Consider the following 21,743-nt stretch of genomic DNA (forward strand, 5'->3'; position numbering starts at 1 on the left):
TCAGACCCCTTTGTATTGAATTTTCTTTATAAGACTCAGGTGCTTGGCTGCCATTAACGTGGGAGGGAGAGTATCTCCTGCTGTAGTTCTCGCCAGTAAAGCAGCCACTGAGTTTCTGGCAAGTATTTGAAACGTAAGGCAACATTTTCCATGACTGAGGCTCTGTTCGTATTTTATTTCATTTTCTACCTTGGTACTGCATAAACATTTAGAGTGTCAGAGATTGTAAACTGCGTAGCTGAATGCTTTATTTTCATGTACCTCAGTAAAGGCAGCCTGGAAAAGTCACCTCATTTCCCTGCGGTCTCATAAAACCACAATGATGATTTCTCTGGACTTGGATGTATTAGGCAAATTGCCTCAATCCCATAATGATTATTTCCTCCCATCTCCCTCTTACTTTCAACTCGTGTTGTTTCCTTTTCTCAGAAGCCTACCGGAGAGCAAATAGGCATGCCATAAAAAGAATTCTCAGTCTCAGGCTGCGGTGTATGGAGCAGCTTATAGAGCACAGACAGAGCAGCCCATGCAGGGGGTCAGGTGCACAGCTCGCCTGCTTCCCACGTCCAACCCGGGGGCCTTAGGAGCCACAGTCTCTTTAGGAGGTCAAGTCCACCTCCCAAGCTCTCCTGACCAATCCAAACCTTCCTCTATCCCCTTCCCCATCAGGACCTCATCTTCACGATGGATGACCCTCTTACATGTCCCAGCCTGGCAGTCACTTCCTAATGGCCACGACTGCATTTCTGAGCCTTACTTCCCAGCCTTGGGAATTCAACCAGCACCCTGGGCTCCCCGCCGGGGAGCACCGGCCTCTGCTCGCACATCCCCACATCCCTAACATCTAACCTAGTTAGTTGTAGGATGGCTCCTTACTTCAGTATACTGATTTGGATTTCTCAAATGGGACACTTTTGTATGTGAATTGCAAAAGGACCTCTATTGTGCATTTTCTGTATCGCATAACACTTTTGTTGGATGACCTTTTAGTTACTGTTTTCCAATCCCCAATCCACAAAAACTATGTAGTGAGAGGACAGCAAAGAAACATTCTCTTAACCACAAAAGGAAAAAAAAAGACTTTTGTATTAGAGGGAAATTAGCTTTAAAACTTCAGATTCCGTGTTTCCCTTTCCCTTTTAAAAATAAAAGGTTTTCGTTCCATTCGAAAAGTAATATATGCTCTCTTCAGGAAACATATATGCATTTTTGTTTCCTACTAGGAATCGCAAACTGTTGACAACGGATACCTTGACGGGAAGAGAGTTTATACTCAGGACTGTTTACATTTTTACCTCTTTTAACTTTTGAATTGCCTCCCTGTGCAATAAGCATTTTATTCTTAAAACATGAATAAATTAACATCCGCTAATTTGGGAAAATTAGAAAACATATAGCTATGAAAGGTAGGGAACATTCACAACTCACCACGAGAGAAATCACTGCTGACTTTCCCCTTCAGCTCATTCCTTCTGGTGTTTTCCTGTGCACACTTTCTTTCTGCAAAGAGGGGATCATAAGATATATACATCATGGATATTTTTAAACCCATGCGTAAAGGGCATGATGAGCCACAACCTAGATTCACAGAACTGTAATTTTCATCTTTTGCACAATTGAATTCAACTTGGTTCTTGACACTTGACGTCTGCTGCTGGGCTATGGCCTCAACATGTCAAGGGAGTTAAGACTGCATTCAGGCTAACTGCCTGTTTGGGGTATCTCTTGCCCACCGAGAGTGACCTGTGCCCTGCTCTGTGTGTGCCCCATCCTCTTGTGGTCATCGCCTCCCCTGCCCTGGCCCACCATCAGGTGATGTCCTGGATGTCCCAGGCTCATACCTCTCGGGGCACCAGCTTTTGTCCTTTCTGACTCCAGTGTCTTCTGATGCCCGAAGACATGCCCTTAGCATGTCCTTGTCACCACACACACACACACACACACACACACATTGTCTCTCTCTTGCACACATGGTCTCATATACACACATGCTCTCTTTCTCTCACACACAGACACTTTCTCTCATATACACGCTCATGCACACACGTTCTCTCATATGTACACATGCTCTCACACACACACTCTCATACACACACATATACTCTGTCACATACACTCTCTTATATATACACACATGCTTTCTCACACATACGCTGTCTTTCATACACACACATACACACTCATATACACATATGCCCTCTTTCTCTCACATACACACTCTTTCTCATGCACACACCCTCTCATGCCCACACACACCCATTCTCTCCTCCCACCTCTGTCTCTTACAGACACACTCACACACGTGCTCTTTGCACACACTTCCACTGGCCCAGCATCTGCAGGGTTCCTTCAGGTCTGTCAGCCCAGCTCAGACTGCACAGGAGCCGTTCCCACAAGGGTCACAGGGTTCAGTGTCCGCCCGCACAAAGTCCCAGACCCCTCTGCTCTGGCTCTAGGGTCCCCGGACACAGATCCGTCAGTTCCAATCCTGCCTCTGAGCTCTGCCCCAATTCCTCTAAGTCTCCCTCTTGCAAGAACGGGGGACGCTGGTCTCTTTGGGGGCAGTCAGGTTGCTTTTATGCCACATCCGTGCTCCTTTCAGAGAGGTGCTGCTCCGGGGTCTCCACTTGTTGGCTCTTGGGATTTAAATTTAAATTTCCAGGGGCGCCTGGGTGGCTCGGTCGGTTAAGCGTCCGACTTCAGCTCAGGTCATGATCTCACCATCCGTGGGTTCGAGCCCCGCGACGGGCTCTGTGCTGACAGCTAGAGCCTGGAGCCTGCTTCGGATTCTGTGTCTCCCTCTCTCTCTGCCCCTCCCTCACCCTCACTCTGTCTCTCAAAAATGAATAAATGTTAAAAAATTTTTTTAAGAAGTACAAAAGGCAAATAAATATGAAATAGTCATCCCCCACCCCAAATATTATCATTCTACATGTCTCCTCACTTTAATTTTCCAGTCCTGGGGAACAAAGCCAAACTGTCTAGCCAACTTCCCCTTCCCCCCTCCCGACTTCAAGAAGGTGAAATAAGGATTCTCTGTGCAGAAAAATTTCTCCTCTAATTTTTTCCCCCAAAGATCTTCAAGTTTGGGATTACCCAAATGGGAATAGCCTGGATCCCTCAGCACTGACCTCCCCGCCCAACCCCAGCTCCCCCACTTTCCTATGATACATGGATTGATCAACTCTCTGATAAGTGGTGTGGGGGTTGTGGGGGAGGGGAAGCTGCCTTTACTTAAAGACAAGAGAGTAAGTGGTCCAGTGCCTGTCCCTGGCTCCCAGGAGTCACTGTCCACTCCGTGGGTCTCAGACACCTGCCTCCAGAGCAGAGCCGTCATTGGCCAAGCCTGCATTCTTTCTAGATATGCTGTGGTTTCTACATGCATGTGTATTACTTTTAAATTAAAAAAAACTAATAATAAACGTTCTTTAAAAGAAAAATACATACATTTTTGAAAACCTATCCTAGGCGATTGCTCTCAAAATTAAAAGAAATAGAAGAGCGTTGATTATAGTTGGCTCTTGTGTCCAGAGAATGAGTCTCTGAAATTAACAACACCCTGCACCTGAAGCGAGCAGGTTGATAATCAATAGTGTTCATTAGCAATCCAGACAATACGTAGTTTCTGTGTTTGCACTGAGAGCTAAGTTGGTAATTGCCCTTTTGTTATTCCCCATGGTTAAAGAAGGAGCTGTCACCTGGCTTTTTGTTTTGACTTTAATTTCAGCCCGAGAGCAAGACAGTAGCAGAAAGCCGGGGGGACTGGGTGTTTGTTCCTTTGTTTTTGCCTACCTGAATACTCCTTATATGTTTGGGTGCCTGCTGAGAAGTGGTTCCAAAGGCATCTTGAAGATACATGGTCGCTACTCCCCTCTTCCTCCCAGTCGGGGTCAGTGGGTTCTGCGTGGCCCCACCATCTTTTTTAGCCTCACTCTTTGTGGTGCATACTTTGTACGTGGTCAGTCGAGAACAAGGACGGTCTGTCTCTCCTCAGGTTTCATGGGATCATCTCCCGGGAGCAGGCAGACGAGCTTCTCGGAGGCGTGGAGGGCGCCTACATTCTTAGAGAAAGCCAACGCCAGCCAGGATGCTACACGTTAGCTCTAAGGTGAACTTGATCTCATCCATTGTTGCAGCTGTTTTATGAGTGACTTTATTTACTTTTCCCCGTTTTTTTTTTATTGCTGTAAAATATATGTAACATACATTTTACCGTCTTAGCCAGATTTAAGCGTACGATTCAGTGGCGTTAAGTACATTCTTAATGTTATGCAAACATCTCCATTATTGCCTTTCCAGGACCTTTTCATCATCCCAAACAGAAATTCTGTACCCATTAACCTATCACTCCCCATTCCCCACGACTTATTTTTTATTTTTGCTTTGTTGACAGAGTATCAGTAGCATATGAGAGGCTCATACACTTCTTAGGCTACAGATGTTGTCAGTAGGATGGGCACAGAGGTTCTGTTTCTGCACACACAGTAAACTGGAAAACTATCTGGGAATTTAGTGCCCCTGTAGTCACTTCTGCCTGAAACTGAGCCAGCTGAGGGAGCGACGCCCCTGCCTCAGTTAGTTCCTTGGAGCCCTTGTCATAAGTCTTCACCTCACGTTGTGTATGTGCGTCTGGACCGACGTGGAGTTTGTCCATGGGGTTTTCTCAGGGATCACGTTGACCCATGGGTCCCATTGACTCCCAATGGTAGTCATGATGCTCTTTGCTAGCAAGCCGTGGGAGCAGAGTTCTCAGCAGCCTTTTACCACAACATCACAAGAACTGGAAAAGATCACAGTGCCCGAAAAACGTTGCATTTTCCGCACCTTTGTAAGCTCGATCCAATATGTGATGCCAGTTGATTCTTACGGCAATCCCATAAAGTTTGGGGAAAGCATCCAATTCCAGGATCGAATTGTCTTCTGGGAGTTCACTTATGACCTCTTTGGAATTGGGAAGACCTTTCTCCATAGCATGAATGGTATCATTTGGAAACACGTCCCAGCCAGCCCACAGTGGCGTATTCAGTGTGACATCTGAATATCGTGGCTGTGGAACACTTTCCAAGTTGCACCTAGGGAACATATCTTAGATGATGTCAATATAAGGAAGTACTTCAAAAGCTAGTAAGTGCCCGAGGTGTACAAAGTATTTTCCTATCCCCCAGCCCCCCAGCTCTCCAGCAACAAGTGCTGGCAGCCCCAGTGGGGAACTAAGCAGGGGCTGTGAGATATAGGACCAAGGCCAAGAGGGGTCAGCCAGTACTAAAGGGGAAGAACCTTATAGGTCCCTTATTGGTCCCAGATCCCTAGGACCCTGGCAATGGCAGTTCCAGGAGGGAGCTTCACCCAACTCCCCTCACCTCCCTTCCGTGGCACTAACTATGGGGGGAAGTATGAGCTCCTCGACTGGTGGCAGTCAAAGATGTAATAAAAAGGGCCCATCAAGGCCTTGCAGAGGCAATTGCCAGGTCATAGGGGAGGGGGTAGAGGGGTGTGGCCAGTGTTCAACACGGAAGTTTGAAAGCAAAATATTTGTAGACCAGGCTCTACCCTCTGCCTTTTACAAATGAGGATGATAAGGGCCAAACGGCCTTCGTGATTTCTAGGGTCAAATGATACCATATGACCGCCTGGGTGTTAAATCCCACCCCTACCTCTTTCCAGGGGCATAACGTCAAGCAGGTACCCGATCTCTTCAGATCTCCGATTTCTCAGCCGTAAAGTGGGGGATAATAATTCTACCTGTCTCAAAGGCTCTCTATGATAATTTGATGGGGGGGGAGGGGAGGAGGGCGGAAATCATGCCAAGTATCTAGTTCAGCACCTAGCATACAGTACGCCCAAAAACTGTTAGTTGCTGATTTTCTTCACTGCTCTTGCTTCTGACACTGTTGTGATTTCTCAATCTCTTGGGGACAGGTTTGGAAACCAGACTTTAAACTACAGGCTCTTCTATGATGGAAAACACTTCGTGGGCGAGAAGAGATTTGAATCGATTCACGATCTGGTCACAGACGGCTTGATAACACTGTACATAGAAACAAAAGCTTCTGAATACATTTCCAAAATGACAACAAACCCCATTTACGAACACATTGGATATGCCACTCTGCTCAGAGAAAAAGTATCCAGGAGGCTGAGCAGGTCGAAGAACGAATCAAGGAAAACAAGCGTCGCAAATGAAGAACACACGGCGGTTGAAAAGGTAAGCAGCGCATGTGACAGAAACAGTCTCTTGTTTTTAATCTATGCTGAATAACGGCTTGATTCATTGTGTGTGTGATTGACCAGTATGCTGGCAGAGACCCAGCCCCGCCCAAAGAAATCTAGAATTTTGTGCAAGAAGGAACCTTAGAAATCCTCCAGTCTAGGGGCGCCTGGGTGGCTCAGTCGGTTGAGCGTCCGACTTCAGCTCAGGTCATGAACTCACAGTCTGTGGGTTCAAGCCCCACGTCGGGCTCTGTGCTGACAGCTCAGAGCCTGGAGCCTGCTTCCGATCCTGGTTCTCCCTCCTCTCTCTGCCCCTCCCCCACTCTCACTTTGTCTCACTCTGTCTCTCAAAATTAAATAAATGTAAAAAAATTTTAAAAAAAGAAAGAAAGAAAAAAAAAAGAAAAGAAATCGTCCACTCTCACTGAGGCCCGGAAATGCAGATTGATTGCCCAAACTCCAACGGCCGGAGCCAGGACTTCACAAATATTATTTGTCACTTTATTAATGTTTCGTGATGAAAATAGTCATTGGTTTTAATGCCACTGAGGCCTTCCTGGCTGCCTATAGTTCACCCTAGCTACGCAAACACATGGTATTTGTGTCTTAGGATGAGCTGACCATGTGAAGATGCACGGGTCAGCCCTCTCCTGAAGGTGGTCCTACCTAGATAACAGGTTTTACTGACAGAGGTGGGAGCCATTATCGGTGATGATGGCTATCTCTGGGAGGCTTAAAAGACAGGCTGTCCTTCGCCCCAACCGAAGAGTTATCATGCCTCGTGAGGATTAGAAACTTCTAAGTGCGCGACGTTCGCAAGCTGGATGGGCGGTGGCAGGATGTGGCGAGGAGGATCTGATTTTCCTCTCCAGTAAGTTGCTGTTTATTTGAAAGGCACCACCACAGTTGCTAGCAGGTTTTTTGGAAGTGCCCCTTTCGGAACCATCTGCTTTGCCTGTCCTGTCTGTTTTCCACTGAAAGAAAGTGACAGCCAGTCATGCCGGTCAGCCCCCACTGAGTCTGTGCTGAGCCCACTGTCAAAGGCAAGCTTGGACTGGGACGGATATCAACGAGCAGAGCAGAGTGGTGATTACTAATCCTAATAAACCGGAACGGCGCCCCCACCCTCCCCCGTTGTCCAGTGTGAGCCTAAAGCAAAGGAACCTGAGGTTGACTGGCTGCCTTGGCTTTGGGACAGGGACGCACCAGAAATCACTGGAACGGGGAGGAGGGCAGAGGCAGGCCACGCGCGGTCCTGATGGCAGAGACGGGCACGATCTTAATGATTTGCTGATTGAGTTTTAGAGCCTAGAAGAACCTTCCCCAAAAGCACATCAGCTGAGCAGCTGGCCCATGAAAAAATTATTTGCCATTTTCCTTTTTATAACTCCAGTGCCTCCAAAGCACCGTTATTAATACTTTTACAAATAATTGACTTGGGAAATGGTGGGTCTTCTGACTGTTTACATTTTACCAAGGGGAAGGGAGGGACTTGAGCCCTGACTTCAGAGTTTGTTCTGGTTCAGGACAAAAGCCATTCCGTAGTCTGTTTGTAAAATCTGTTCAAAAGTAATTTAGAATAGAAAATCTGGAAGCTGACCTTCCCAGCCATGACAAATCAGAAGATGAATCATAAAATAAATCTCTGAAGCAGTGTTTATATTTCCAAGTCAGAGAGTAATGCCTCCAAAAAGGCAATCTGTTACAACTGCAGGCTTTACACTAGAATATTTCCAGGAAAAGAGGTGACTAGAAAGAGTGTCTCTTGTATGTTTGGGATGAGAGTTTGGGTTCTGGGTAGTTGAATCGGTAATTCTTGAGACTTGTCCTTGGCCAAGAGGGAAGTTTGGTCACTAGAAACTGACATTCCTAGATGCTATTCCCATACGGAAGCTTACATGACAAAAGATGTCCTTCGTTGCAGATCATTTTGTATTTATTTATTACAATGAAATCTTGGAGGAAATGAATAATCAGGTTAATTATCACTTCAGATGAGCTTCCCAGCACAATTTCGCCTTTCTAGGGAAAGCTAAGCAAAGAAAACATTGAGAGAAGAAGTCCAAGTGCCGTGAAGGGTTTGATGGACAGGTGTGGGTGGTGTGGATTTTCTTGCCACTAACGACGCAGTGTTTGGCTTTCCTGGGGACGTTCGGAACACTGGGTCTGGTCACTTGCTGGAGGTTGCTCATTCTATTAGAGAGTTTGTTAAGTAACTTGGTACACATCCATCTTTTTCTCTCTGACCTGTATTGACAAGTGGAATTATTAAAAGTCTCAGTCTTGCCAGAAATTCTGTTTCCCTTAAGGGCAGGTCAGTGGACTGTGCCATGGAGGCAGGTGATAGACAACGAGGTAGCAGAAGCTTAAATGGATTGACTGAGAAAGGCCCGAGGCACCTGTCTGCTTTCGATAATGGCGCATCTGAAGGTTTTAATGAGTGAATGGGTAGGTTTCCTAATACTTCTCAAATCCAGACCAGCCCAGCATTTCAATTTTCCAGAGTACTTAAACCTTGTTCACCCAATTATTTTATTGATCATTTCCAAATGAATCCAGAGAGAGTATGTTACCTGAAAATCCAAGAATATTATCAGTGTTAATTGGCATAAAGATATTACTTACTGCATCAGATTTGAGTGGTTTCCAGATTTATCTCCTATCAAGATGGTTAGCAGTGAACTTGATTTTAATAACTATAGATGAGGCGGGGAGGTGGGGAGGGTACAAAAAGAGTTGGGGTAGTTAGCCAGTAGTAATCCTTTCCTTTCTGATTCTTTACTTAATCGGTTTTTAAAATATTAGGATATTTAAGGGCCACCATTTTGGTGCATTTAATCAAAATGGTCATGCTCAGTGTCATTTCTTCTATGAAACTTATTTCAGAATTGATGACATAGATGGATTATGTACAGATCTCCAAAACCAGGACTATGAGCAATAGAACAGGATTTAACATTGGTTCAGACATCTATAGTTTAGAAACCAATTTCAGGGCTCCTGGGCGGTTGGTTAAGTGCCCGACTCTTGATTCTGGCTCAGGTCACGATCTCCTGGTTATTGGGTTCAAGCCCTGCTTGGGATTCTCTCCCCCTCTCCCTGTGTCTCCCTTGCTTGCATGAGAGCACTGTCTTTCTCCCTCTCAAAAATAGATAAAATATTAAAAAATAAATAGTTTATAAACCAGTTTCACACATGTGAAGTAATTTCTCATTTCATCCTCAGAACAACTTCCAGGCACATAGAGCAGGAATCATTGTCCCTATTTTACTGAAAAAGACACCCTGGCAGGGTACAGAACCAAACTCAGATTTCTAAGCCCCAAGTTCAGAGCTTCTTAAACCTACAGAGCAGTGAGGCCTCATTCTGTTCTCACTGCCCTGATTGCTTTAAGCACACCCTTGGTTCTCACCATGCTAAGTCAGCTGATGCTAAGAATCACTCAATATTTACATGATCTGGTTTTTTTTAATTTTTTTAACGTTTATTTTTATTTTTGAGACAGAGAGAGAGCGAGCATGAATGGGGGAGGGGCAGAGAGAGAGGGAGACACAGAATCTGAAGCAGGCTCCAGGCTCTGAGCCATCAGCCCAGAGCCCGAGGCGGGGCTCGAACTCACGGACCATGAGATCGTGACCTGAGCCGAAGTCGGACGCTTAACCGACTGAGCCACCCAGGCGCCCCTTACATGATCTGTTTTTAAAAATGCACTGCTGTTAATAGCTAAGCTTTCTTATGAAGGATACCCTGCTGAATCAAATACATGTGACAACAAATTTTCAATGGCCCATGTTTATTCAATAAATTCGGCCTGCTGCATTCAATTGCGTGTATGTTTTACTGGATAAAAATCATCCATACTCTTGACAGAATAAAAGCACAGTTTAGAATATAGCATATCTAACCAGCTTATTCATTTCATGATTTTTTGTAATGGCCGCTGTTAGGAAACAGGCTAAATGCCCATCAGCTGGGGACTGCTTAGATGAATTAGGGGACATTCATGTAAAGGAGTATCATGCAATCCAAGAAAAGGGTAAGCATATTCACATGTGCTGATATGGAAAGATTCCCCGGAGTTATTAAATGCAAAAAATAGCTTGCAATATAGTGTGTATAATGCAGTTTCGTTTGTGTAAACCAGGAGAAAAACAGTTTCGTGTATGTTTTTTTCTTGCAAAATGATAAACTGTCCCTTGACGGTACAAGAGCAAGTATCATTGGTTGTCTGTGGGGTGGGGAAGTGGGTATCTGAGAGGTAAGGGTGGGAAAGAGATTCTTCCTGGCTACTATTTCATACCCTTTGCATTTTCAACCATGATAAGTGAAGCATCCTATTCAAAAAATTAAAGAAGATGGGGCCCCTGGGCGGCTCAGTTGGTTAATTGTCTGACTTCAGCTCAGGCCATGATCTCGGGGTCCGTGAGTTCGAGCCCCGCGTCGGGTTCTGTGCTGACAGCTCGGAGCCTGGAGCCTGCTTCGGATTCCGTGTCTCCCTCTCTCTCTGCCCCTCCCTCACTCACACTGTCTCTCAAAAATAAACGTTAAAAAATTTTTTTTTAATTAAGTAAGAAAAAAAAGAATGCAGTATGCTTTAAATTCACATATGTTAGAGCAAACCCTGAGTAAAACATCTTCTATACTCAAGGTGTCACATACACACATGCAGAGAGAGAGCAAGCAGTTCCAGCCTCTGGACCCAGGCTGCTTTTTTCCACCCCTTGGCACGGCCCCTCCCCCATCCTGACAGCTCCCTCTCCACCCCCACCCCCACCCCCACCCCCACTTTCCCTTCATTTCTCCCTTGGATGGTTAACAAAGAGTCTATATGCGGCAGCCTTTAAACTAAGGTTGGGGACCAGAAGAAGATAACTATAGCACAGGACCCAAATCACCCAATGAAGACTTCCATGTGACGGTCCCGGAAATGGGTTGGATGTTGCTTCCTCGCTGCTCCCCTGGGATCCTGCCCAGACTTCCCCCCATTTTTCATGCTCCCCCACGCCATGCCACCTCTGCTTTCTCAAGCAGTTCGGACCAACTCCCGGATTTCTCTTGCTTTCCTGTGGCAGCAAGGAAGCCCTCTTCGGTTTCTGTTTTTCTTCCTGTGAGATCAGAAGACTGACCTTTTCCCCGGTTAAAGGGCTTTGAGCCTGGTTAGGATGTGCTCCTCTACAGATGCGTGGCTTCAAAGAAGAAGAATCTCTCCCAAACCCCACTCCGCCTTTTATTTTCTTTTTGAAATAATTCCCTTCTTTGCATCCAAGGTGATCCTCTCGTTAATTTTGCTGTTCCCCCCGTACGAACCAGTCAGCCTGCCAGAGATTTTTGCCCAGCGGTGACATTACATTTCCCTCCAGGGCAGGAGGGAGTGGCCACACCAGAGGACGGACCAACAGAAGCCTCACAAGTCAGTTGAGCTCAGACTGAATGGTTCTTTGCGCCACCCCCCTCCAAATCCCGCAATGGTACTTAGGAGCCGGTGGCCCTTGATGACATTTTGTTCATAAGAGTGTTGCTCTCACTGTTGTTGTTTTCATCTTGGAAATGCTACGATTTGCTTTGTCTGCAGGACAAAGTCCAAATTCCTCAGCAGGACATTTGCAGCTTGTCTGAGCCTGGGCTCCCCTGGAAGCAGAGCCTGAGGCAAGGATTTGGTCCATTGGTAATTTGGAAAGGCATTCTAATGAGCGGGAAGGAGAAGTCAGGAGAATGAAACAGATGAGAAGCCAGTGGAAATGGACGTTATTGAGTTGGGCATGTTCTGCGGAGCCATCTGGAATTGCTCCTGAGAGGAATTGAAGTGGGGTGTTTACCACCGCCTGTCCTCTATTGGCTGAGGGGTGCTTGTGAGCTGCTAAGTGTCCCGCACACCAGGCTGTGCATGTGGAGAGCCAGGTGGGTGCCCACGGGTATCCCAGACGGTTGTGTCAGAGAAGCAAGAGGTGCATGGCGAGGACAGGTGCTAACGGGCCACCCTGCCTGAAGGCATGTGGCTGCAGCAATCCCCCGGGGAGCAAGTGGTGAGGGACATTGAAAAATGAATGGAAACTCCCCTTGCAGTCCAGCCCCACCTCTCCCAGGCTGTCTCCCACTGCTGGCCTCCCCCACCGGCCTGCGGTCCACAAATGTTCTTGTCCCCTCGCCTCCCCTCCCATCCCCCCTATGCCTGCCATCTGAAATGCCTTCCCCTCCTGTGATCGGTCAGTTCCTGTCCCTCCTTTAGCCTCCAGTACAGACTCTCTGGTAAAACCTGTTGAGGCCCACCCTCCTTCACAGACGCTGAAGGAATCACTCCCACCACAAAACAGCCCCAGAGCTTTGCACGTAGGCTTTACGATAACTTAAGAGGACACACAGCCCAGTGGACAGCAGACGGCTAACTTTAAAACTTTAAAATGGAATAGACTGAACTCCCCCTGAGGAATGTGTATCCCAAATACACCAAGACGGTATCTCACATGGCCCCCCCCCCCTTCCCTTTGGACAGCTCCTTCCTCCCTGGGCTGACTTGACTCCCTGACGAGCAGAAAAAGCCAGAGCCTGGAGGAAGAGAGTCCTGGAGACCATTTTGTGCAGCCCCTTCGTTTTACACGACAGGAAACTGAGGCACCCGTTAGTCGGGAGTATTTCAAAGACATCTCGAGGTCCTGAAGGCGTGGGTGGAAAAAAAAAAATGCTTTAAAGTAACCTGCAGCTTAGAAATTCTCTTAAAGTTCAGATCTTTGAGGAACATAAGTTATACCTACAGGACTTCTATGTGAATGATTGGAAAGTGAAAAATGAATTCAGATTACAGTTAGTCTAGAAGGTGTCCTAGCAATCAGAACCCAGCAGGAAATGGAAGACATAGTCACTGGGATGTTGAAGAGAATTTGATTAACAAGGGATTTTTCTCAGGGGTTGGGAATGGCAGGAAGCAGTTACCTCCCCCGTGCTGAAGGGACCAGAAGAAGACCCTGGGGTTATTGATGTCTAGTAAGAGCTGGAGTGGGGTTTTCCAGACGAGGGGGACTCCTGTAAGAGAAGGGCTCCCACAGAAGGGGGGCTTGCACAGAATGGGGCTTACTTAATTGGAGGTTCCCACAGAAGGAGGGTTCCCGCAGGGGGGGCTCCCACACCGCAGGGGGCTCCTGCAGGAGGGGGGCTTGCAGAGAAGGGGGATTCACAATGTAGGGGGACTGTACAGGAGAGGCTCCCACAATCAGTCCAGGCTGCCATCTCACCCAAGAGGGAGGGGGTAGGGGAAGAAATAACCCGACTTTTCTCTCTCTTCTACCCTTTGATCTCTTGCCTCTCCCTCCCATTGGGCAAACTGTACCTAAAGCCGTAGAGCAAAGATGCTGGGGATACAGTCCACATGAGTCAATCTCCCCACCGTGGGGAAAGGCAGGACAGAGAATGAATTGAGAAAAGGGAGTAGAATATGGCAGAGGATAACCAACGCAAGGAGTGAATGCAGACCAGTTCCACTGCTCCCTGTGTTAGCGCCGTTCTAATTACTGTATAAAGTTCAAGTTCCGACACCGTAATTGGCATTAATGCAAGATAACGAGGTTAGCTCTTTTCCTGGATGGGCTCCTCCCCTGTGCCATTGTGGAAAGGATCTTGGTTCTGGAGGGCAGACAGGCTTTGTGGCTTTGTTAAGGACAATTGATTCAAACGCAGTGTGGCTCATTGCCCTTCACCAAGCCAAAGAAAGGGCCTGAATTGTTCATGTAGAAAGCATCAAGGCGCTGAAAAGATCCTCTCACGTTCACAGGGTCTGGAAAACCTGTAGATCTGCCCCACAGGAGGGCCCTTGGAAATAATATGTAACTGACATAACCAGTCTTTTCTCAGGAGTGAAGGAAGATGAGCGTAACTTAGCTAGTAAATGTGACAGGTGCCGTAATGACTCTTCCTACCTCGCACACACAGAGTGATAAAATGGAATGGGACATAATGCTGTAAGAATGGATTTGAACTTGGATTACATTTGCTCACAAAACCAGGTTTTACGGAGCATTATTTTACATTCGAATCCCCTAATGGTGTGGAATTTATCGTGCAGTCTGAAAGATAGTTGATTTGGCTAGGTCAGTGGTTCTCAAACAGGCTGCAGCTTAGGGAATCATCACCCTGGGAGCTTTAAAGAAGTACCCATGTTTGGCCTCTCCTGACTTCTTGAATCAAAGCCCCCAGCAGTGAAGTTCAGGCATCTCTGTTTTTAAGGTTCCCCAGATGATTCTAAAGTTCTCATCCCCTGGTTAGGCGGAAGGCGGGACAGGAAGTAAAGGTTATCAGATACTTGAGGGAGCCTTTTCTCTCGGGGATATCTGTGCCACCTGCTCTAATGTTGCTGATACGTCCTAATTTAGATGTCTGTGTTCATTCTCTGCCTCTGCCTGCACACGAAAAGTCCTCCATGAAAACACTTTTCAGATAGTAAAACCCCGGTGGTTCACAGGTTGGCTTTGCTCCTGGCTCCTTTTCCCAGATCACTGGCTAACATTTAAATGATGGGGGGAAATTAACTGGAATAGATTTAAAAGAAATTTAATGAAGGGACAAGGAAAAAAAAATGCATGCCTCTTCCTTTTAGGCCAGCTGGTGGTTTCTTAGCAGCAAAGTTGAATAGAAGAATAACTAAATCCCCTGGGTTTCTCTTGCACTTTTTACCAATTCCTCACTGTCAGTGATCTCAAGGTTAGAAATCTACAGGAACGGAAAGGAAAGTTATCCTGACGCAGTCAGTATTTGTCAGAATAAGATGGGCCAAAGCCTCATTCACCCCCATCCAACATCTCTAGAATAAACAGCTCATTTAGAGACGCTGCGTCTGCTCAAGTATTTTTATGTAAGCAGCGCCATCTAGTGGCTGAGAGGAGAGTTACATGCTGGTGACCATCTCAAAGGGCTACGCGTAACAGATGTGGGAGTAATGAGCAAGAACAAATTTTCAGCAATGAATTCACTCAATCGTTCCCCCTTCCTCAAGGTTTTATAGCACGAATCAGGCTATGCAATGGCTAGGGGGTGCCTTTTTGTAGTGCGTGCTCATTCTCTGTGTAAGCAGGTGGGCAGTTCTGCCAGCTTGGGACACTTAAATATAAAAATGGTCCCAGTGATCTGAGCCCCTGGGATTCTGGTCCAGAGGTACCCAAACTTTTTGGCTTTTTTTTTTAACGTTTGTTTATTTTTGAGACAGAGAGAGACAGAGCATGAACGGGGGAGGGGCAGAGAGAGAGGGAGACCCAGAATCCGAAACAGGTTCCAGGCTCTGAGCGGTCAGCATGGAGCCCGACGCGGGGCTCGAACTCACGGACCGCGAGATCGTGACCTGAGCCGAAGTTGGACGCCCAACCGGCTGAGCCACCCAGGCAACCCCAGACTTTTTGGCTTTTTATATCCTCTTTAAAATTTCTGAGAACCCCGGAGAGCTTTTATTTATGGGAGTTGTATCCACTGATATTTACTGTATTTAAAAGTAAAACTGAGAAAAATGTTACGTATTTACTCTTTTAAACATAGCCGTAATACATTCATTGCGTGTTTATGTAAACGGCCTATTTTTTAATGAAAAATAACCCCACTGTCCAAATAAAACAAAAACTGGTAGGAATATTGGCGTTATTTTACATTTTTTGTAAATCTCTTTAATGTCTGGCTTAACAGACAACACATGGGTTCTCACATCTGCTTTTGTATTCAGTCTGCGATGAAATATTTTGTTTGAAGTGTAGGAAGGAGCTCTGGCCTTGCACAGACCTATGTCATTGGAAAAAAAAAAAGGAGGAATATGGTTTTTTGTAGCTGTTTAAGGTAAATCAGAGTTGAAAAAAAAAAAAATAGACCAGGGTCGCCAGATGGCTCGGTTGGTGAAGCGTCCAACTTCGGCTCAGGTCATGATCTCCTGGCTTGTGGGTTCGAGCCCCGCGTTGGGCTCTGTGCTGACAGCTCGGAGCCTGGAGCCTGCTTCGGATTCTATGTCTGTCTGTCTGTCTGTCTGTCTGTCTCTCTCTACCCCCCCCCCTTGCTTATGTGCGCTCTCTCAAATATAAATAAGTATTTTTAAAAAGCAGACTAAAACTTAACAAATGGTAGTTTCTGAAAGGCTAGTCACAATGTCAGTCCGTGGATGAGATAATTCATGAAAATAGTTTTGACCACATGGGGTCTCTGAAAGTATCTTCAGGTCCCTCACACTCTGAGAACTGCTGCTGTAGGCAGGACCTCTGATGGATGAAAAGTTAGAAAAGTTTATGTTTGTATGTCTCCAGGCAGGTGTTCAAGGGAAATCAGTATGCCGTTTTCATCACCTTCGACTGTGGGCGGTAAATGATGCTGTCACCTAGGACTGCTCTCCCCTGGCAGAAACTGCAGTATTCGCCCTGATCGTGACCTCAGAGCTCTTCCCATTGGCTTTGGGGGGGGGGGGGGCAGGGGGCAGCACAACTGATCCTGGGCCTGTGTCATTCCAGGTGCTTCTGCTGTATACTCCCAGTAAAGAACCACTCTTTCTGGAGAGATGAGAAATGGGCCCAAAGCTCAAGGTGACGTGGTGACATTGAACACTGGTGGGACGAGATACAACCTTAGGGAATCCCGTTATTTTCTTTCTTTGGCCCCCCTCTTTCTTACTCCTCCAGTGTTTCTCCTTCCACCGTCTTTGTGTCTCTCTAGTCAAAGCCTAGCGGTCTCCCCAGCGCCACCCCCATGGTGAGTAGCTCTCACCATTGCCATCTAGAACCTAGGCACCATCTTCGGGAAACCGCACCCAGAGCTGCCTCGCCTCCCACGCTCCATTTATGTGCTTCTGGTGGAGTCGAACCCAGCCCCTGAGCCCAGAGGTGGATTTGTCATTCAAGGCGGACCCAAGGGGTCCCATTTCCCTGGCCGCTATGGTTGGTTCAAGGGTGGGCATGTGGTCAAGTCAGAGCCACTAAAACCAACAGACTTTTACTGTGAGTTTCAGAAAGAAGGCCTGCAGCCCTTTTTTTCTGCCGAGTTGGATTCAGCAGGAAGCAGCGTCTGGGTGGCCGAAGACTCTTCTCTGAGCCTGAGAAAGTGGAGCTAGAAAGGGAGGGAACCTGAGTCCTCAGACCTTGGTCTGTGCCTCTACCTGGAGGCCTGGGAGGCAGGTCTGGAACCTGCCACCCTAGACTGGAGATTCCAGTCCTGTCAGTTACGTTGGTCAATTGATTCCTGCATAGCCTTTTAGCTGTGGGAATGGGCGTGTGTGTTGAGTTTGGATGTCTACTGTCTTTGTAGCCAGAAGAACTCTAACTCATGCCACCCCAGCAGCTGCCCCCCCTTTTGTCCTGCACTTACTCCCCACCTTACGTGTCACCGTTACTGAGAAAGCGAAAAGCTCTAGTCTTCGAATTCAGGTTCGTTTTCATTTTAATTGAGCAATCCACACTATTCTTCCTTGACGTGGCGATGTTAAATCAGAAAAGGGAACATCTCGTGTTGACCGAAGTGGGTAGGAATTATAGTACTTGGATGACCAGGTAGACATGGGAGATAAACCCAAAACCACTTTTGGAGTGCATTTCTCCATCTCTCACCTTCTGACCCTGCCCTAAGCATATCTCTAGACCTCGTCGTAATTATATGCACTTAAATGAGAGGAAGGCAATAGGTTAAAGAGTCCTAGTGAACTCTGATAAACCAGACTTTTATCTATTCATGATTTTGCCAGTACAAAATCTATTCATGATCTATTCATGATCATGATGATCATGATGATCATCATTCATGATCTATTCATGATTTTGCCAAACAAAAGGATCTGTTTGTTTGTTTAACAAAATGGAAAGAAACACAGCTCCATGTACAGTGTCGGATCTGGCCAAAGAGAGCCTCTGTTGAACACAAGCCCCCCCCCCCCCAGATTATCAGTAAATTTAGGAGACATAAGCTGGAAACCTATAGCCCCTCCCCATTTTTTTGGAAGAAAAAAAAAATCAAAAATCCACCTGTAATCTTTATGAATTAAAAGCTTAGTCTATAGGAATTCATTTTTTTTCCCCCTCAGCTGTGGGGAACAGGAAGGATTTTGTTCCCTGCATAATTTCCATTGACATTCATGGAAATGAAATGGTCAAGGCTACATCTTGGGTTATTTGATTTCATTGCCTCTGGAACAGGTTGCAGAAGTGGCATTACTCATTTCTCAATAATGAAATGTCTGGCTGGGTTTTATGATGGCAATTTATAAATATCCCAATTGGTTTTGTCTTTCCTTATACATAATCACTTTGAAGTTTCCAGAAAGTTAATATTTCACTTTGTACCTAGTCTCTATTTATGAAGCTAATGAAGCCTGACCATCAGAAGAATAAGTTAAAGTTCACAAATGCAACTTTTACAGGTCTCATGTGACTTGGTGGCTTAAAAAAAAAAAAAAAAAAAAAAAGAAAAAACTATTAAGTCAGTTCCCTGTCACCTGCAGCAAATCTTTGGTTAACACTCAGACTGAGAGTCAGAAGTAAGACCCATAATTATGAGCTGTGCACGTGCTGACATGCCTTTAACAGAGTGAGGATGGTTATATCACATGTATATAAATTACATGTAATACAATTCATGATATAAGTGATTTGTATTATTTAGAATCCTGAATGGGTTTAGGAAAGTTACAATCACAAAAACAGCAACCACGCCAAGTTTACGTATCAAGCACGGCGTAGTTTTTTGTTTTACTTTGTTTTTTAATGTTTATTTATTTTTGAGAGAGACAGAGACAGAATGCAAGTGGGTTGGGGCAGAAAGAAAGGGAGGCACAGAATCCGAAGCAGGCTCCAGTCTCCAAGCTGTCAGCACAGAGCCCGACGCAGGGCTCGAACTCACAAGCTGTGAGATCGTGACCTGAGCCGAAGTCAGACGCTCAACCGACTGAGCCACCCAGGCGCTCCGAGCATGGTGTCGTTTTTAATCCGTTGTAAACCGACCGTGTTTCACTTTGCTTTCTAACAGTCTTCAAGTCTCAGGCTCCCTATTCTTTATCAGCCAGAAGCAAGAAAACTGAGGTTTGGAGGGGTCCAGTGATTTGGCCAGAGTCAGAAAACCAGTAACTTGCAAGTCCTGGAACTAGTTACTGGTAACTAGTAGTGGCTTGTTTGACCTCAAGGCTTCTGTCCTTTCCACTCTACCACACTGACAAAGGAAACCGATCTGCTGTGTGTCTAATATTAAAGCTCCTGGACAGAGCATGATATTGGGAATTGTTTCCCTCTTCACATATCAGTTCCCCATTCTCTCTGTGGATGATTCTAATCATCTCCTGCTCTCGACTGACTAGTTCTTAAGAAGAAATATGTATGGCCGAGAGAGTTCCCTAAGAAGACAAGGGCTCATTACAGACAAGCATGCCTCCCTCTGCGATTTTAAAAGAACACCCTTGTGCGCATCTTTTAGCCCCGAGCTATGTGAGGTTGAAAGGATTTGGCAATATTGAAAAGCTCTAGAGACTTTCGCCAAATCCCAAAGTGACGACTGTGGTCTGCATGTTTTCGGTGACAAGCGTCTCACTTCTCACCGTGCTGGGAGAAATTGGGGTGAGAGGAAATTGAAACCACAGTTCCCCTCGTGGATGTTAGGAAGTAATGCGGGACCCAGTTCCCCCTCGTGGTAGTTGGTGAAACACCAGCTACAGTTCTGGAGTTGTAGAATGATTCGCGTGGAGTTTGTAACGAACTGGATTTTTTTGTCCTCCCGTGAGTTGAATGTGGAAATCAACCGGGTCACAAGGAAAGGAAAGAAACACCAGCATTTGCCAAGCATCAACCAAGCCCCAAGGGCTATAGGAGTGCTTTCAGCTTGTCATATTCCATCCTCACAACAGGTCTGGGAGGGAGGATTGGGTGGCTCCAGTAACTTATTCATGACCACTCAGCTGCTGAGCTGGGACCCAAGCCCTGGAGGTCCTGACTTGAGAGCCTCTTCAGGAGCCCCTGACTACCTGATAGTGAACTCCTTGGGGTGGCACGCATGGCCTTTCATGATCTTGTCCCCTTGCCCTCCTCTGTTTCTTCCCATGAGCTGTGTCCCAGAGGCCAACACCTGTGAACCATCAATGCGTGCTGAGCAAACCAACTGACTTCATGCCCTTCAGCATTTACCCCGAATTTCCCCTCTTCAGGGCTCCTCCTCTGCTCCCACCCAGCCCCCTGCCTTGACTTAGGGAACGCTACCTACCTTTCTAGACCAAGCTCAAGCATTTCCTGACATGCAAAGTCTTCCTCAACCCCACCCAAGCCTTCCGGTCATGCCTTCCTTTGGCCGCCTCATTGTGACTTAGATATAACTCGGATTGCACTGCCCTGGAGGGGCTGTTCATTCAGTCATTCACTCTTAACTATTAATAATTAGTAATAACAGTCAGATAGTCATTGAGCACCTGATCTGTGCCAAGCACTCTTCTCCCCCTGGCTGACCAATCCCACTTACAAGGACCAGCTCAGGACGGGCCAGCGTCAGTCACAGGCACAGTAAGTGAGCCCCTGGGTCTCTGCTAGAGCAATTAGGGAAGAGGCGTGTTCTTTTCCCTAAGAGGGTCATTTGAGCGGTTCCAGCCTTGGTCTATGAGCCAATACATTTCCCTTTCTTTTTTGTTCTAGTGCTAGTTTGGGTAGAGTTCCTGTTTCCTGCAGCCATAATAGCTCTAACAGAGTCCCAAAGGAAAGCAGGCGCATGCCTAGGAGAGAAGGACCTTCTAGCAAAAAGGAGGAGCGTGGCTTGGCAGACAAGAGGGTAAGGTAGAGCGAGGGAGGCTGATGAGATGGGAGAGCTTGAGAAGGGCCACAAGAGCAGGCTGAGAAGTCTGGACTTTCTGCCTGAAAGCTTAAGGAGCTACCAGAGACGTGACTTGATGTCAGTGTGGCAGGTGGATTGGAGGAGAGAGAGACCGGGGCAGCATAGGAGGCGGAGGTGGGAATACTGGCACATCTACAGGTTCAATTGCAAAAGCCAGTAGCTGTTGACAGTAGCTGTTGGCAAGTGTTTAAAGGCCAAGCTTTTCCGTTTTTAAATGGTGGTGCTATTCTCGAAGCTAATGATCATCCCACTCTTCCCGATTTCAGAAAGCCTGAGTGTGGGAAATGGTTTCTCACAAGTTTCCCGAGGCTTGGGAGGCAAGGGGAGAACTGGAAACCTATTACCACACTTCTGCACATCAATTGGGCCCCACAGAGCTGCACTGGCCCAAAGGGCTTAAATGTTCAAGATGGGACCCTCTGTTCTCCAGAGCCCTCTGCCAGTGGCCCTTAAACATACACTCTGAATTAATATTTGTTAAATGAATGAGTGTGTATTCATCTCTCATTCCATCATCCACCAGCAAAGAAAGAAAGAAAATGTGTACCTTTCTTCAAAGGCTGTGGACTTTAGAAATAGTCAATATTGAATTTGGTAATAAAATAAAAATACTCATTAACCTGGACTTCACAAATCCTGACCTTTAATACCTACGAAAAATTTGCCAACTAATTAAATCGTTTGCAGCATATTAAAATGGAAACGGTTATTACTTAAGAGAGCAAAGGTTT

The 21,743-nt window shown here is 46.3% G+C and overlaps 1 protein-coding gene across 1 annotated transcript in view; it reads left to right on the top strand.

The window, feature by feature from the left end:
- The window catches only part of CHN2 (chimerin 2), a 300,935-nt gene that overhangs the window by 190,052 nt on the left and 89,140 nt on the right, over positions 1-21,743 (top strand). The window contains exons 5-6 of the mRNA XM_030308162.1: positions 3,995-4,108; positions 5,920-6,205. Of these exons, the coding sequence (XP_030164022.1) occupies positions 3,995-4,108; positions 5,920-6,205 (400 nt within the window). The remainder of the gene's footprint in view (positions 1-3,994; positions 4,109-5,919; positions 6,206-21,743) is intronic.

The sequence above is a fragment of the Lynx canadensis genome, chromosome A2 (assembly GCF_007474595.2).
Source record: "Lynx canadensis isolate LIC74 chromosome A2, mLynCan4.pri.v2, whole genome shotgun sequence".
In the NCBI taxonomy this organism is placed as follows: domain Eukaryota; kingdom Metazoa; phylum Chordata; class Mammalia; order Carnivora; family Felidae; genus Lynx; species Lynx canadensis.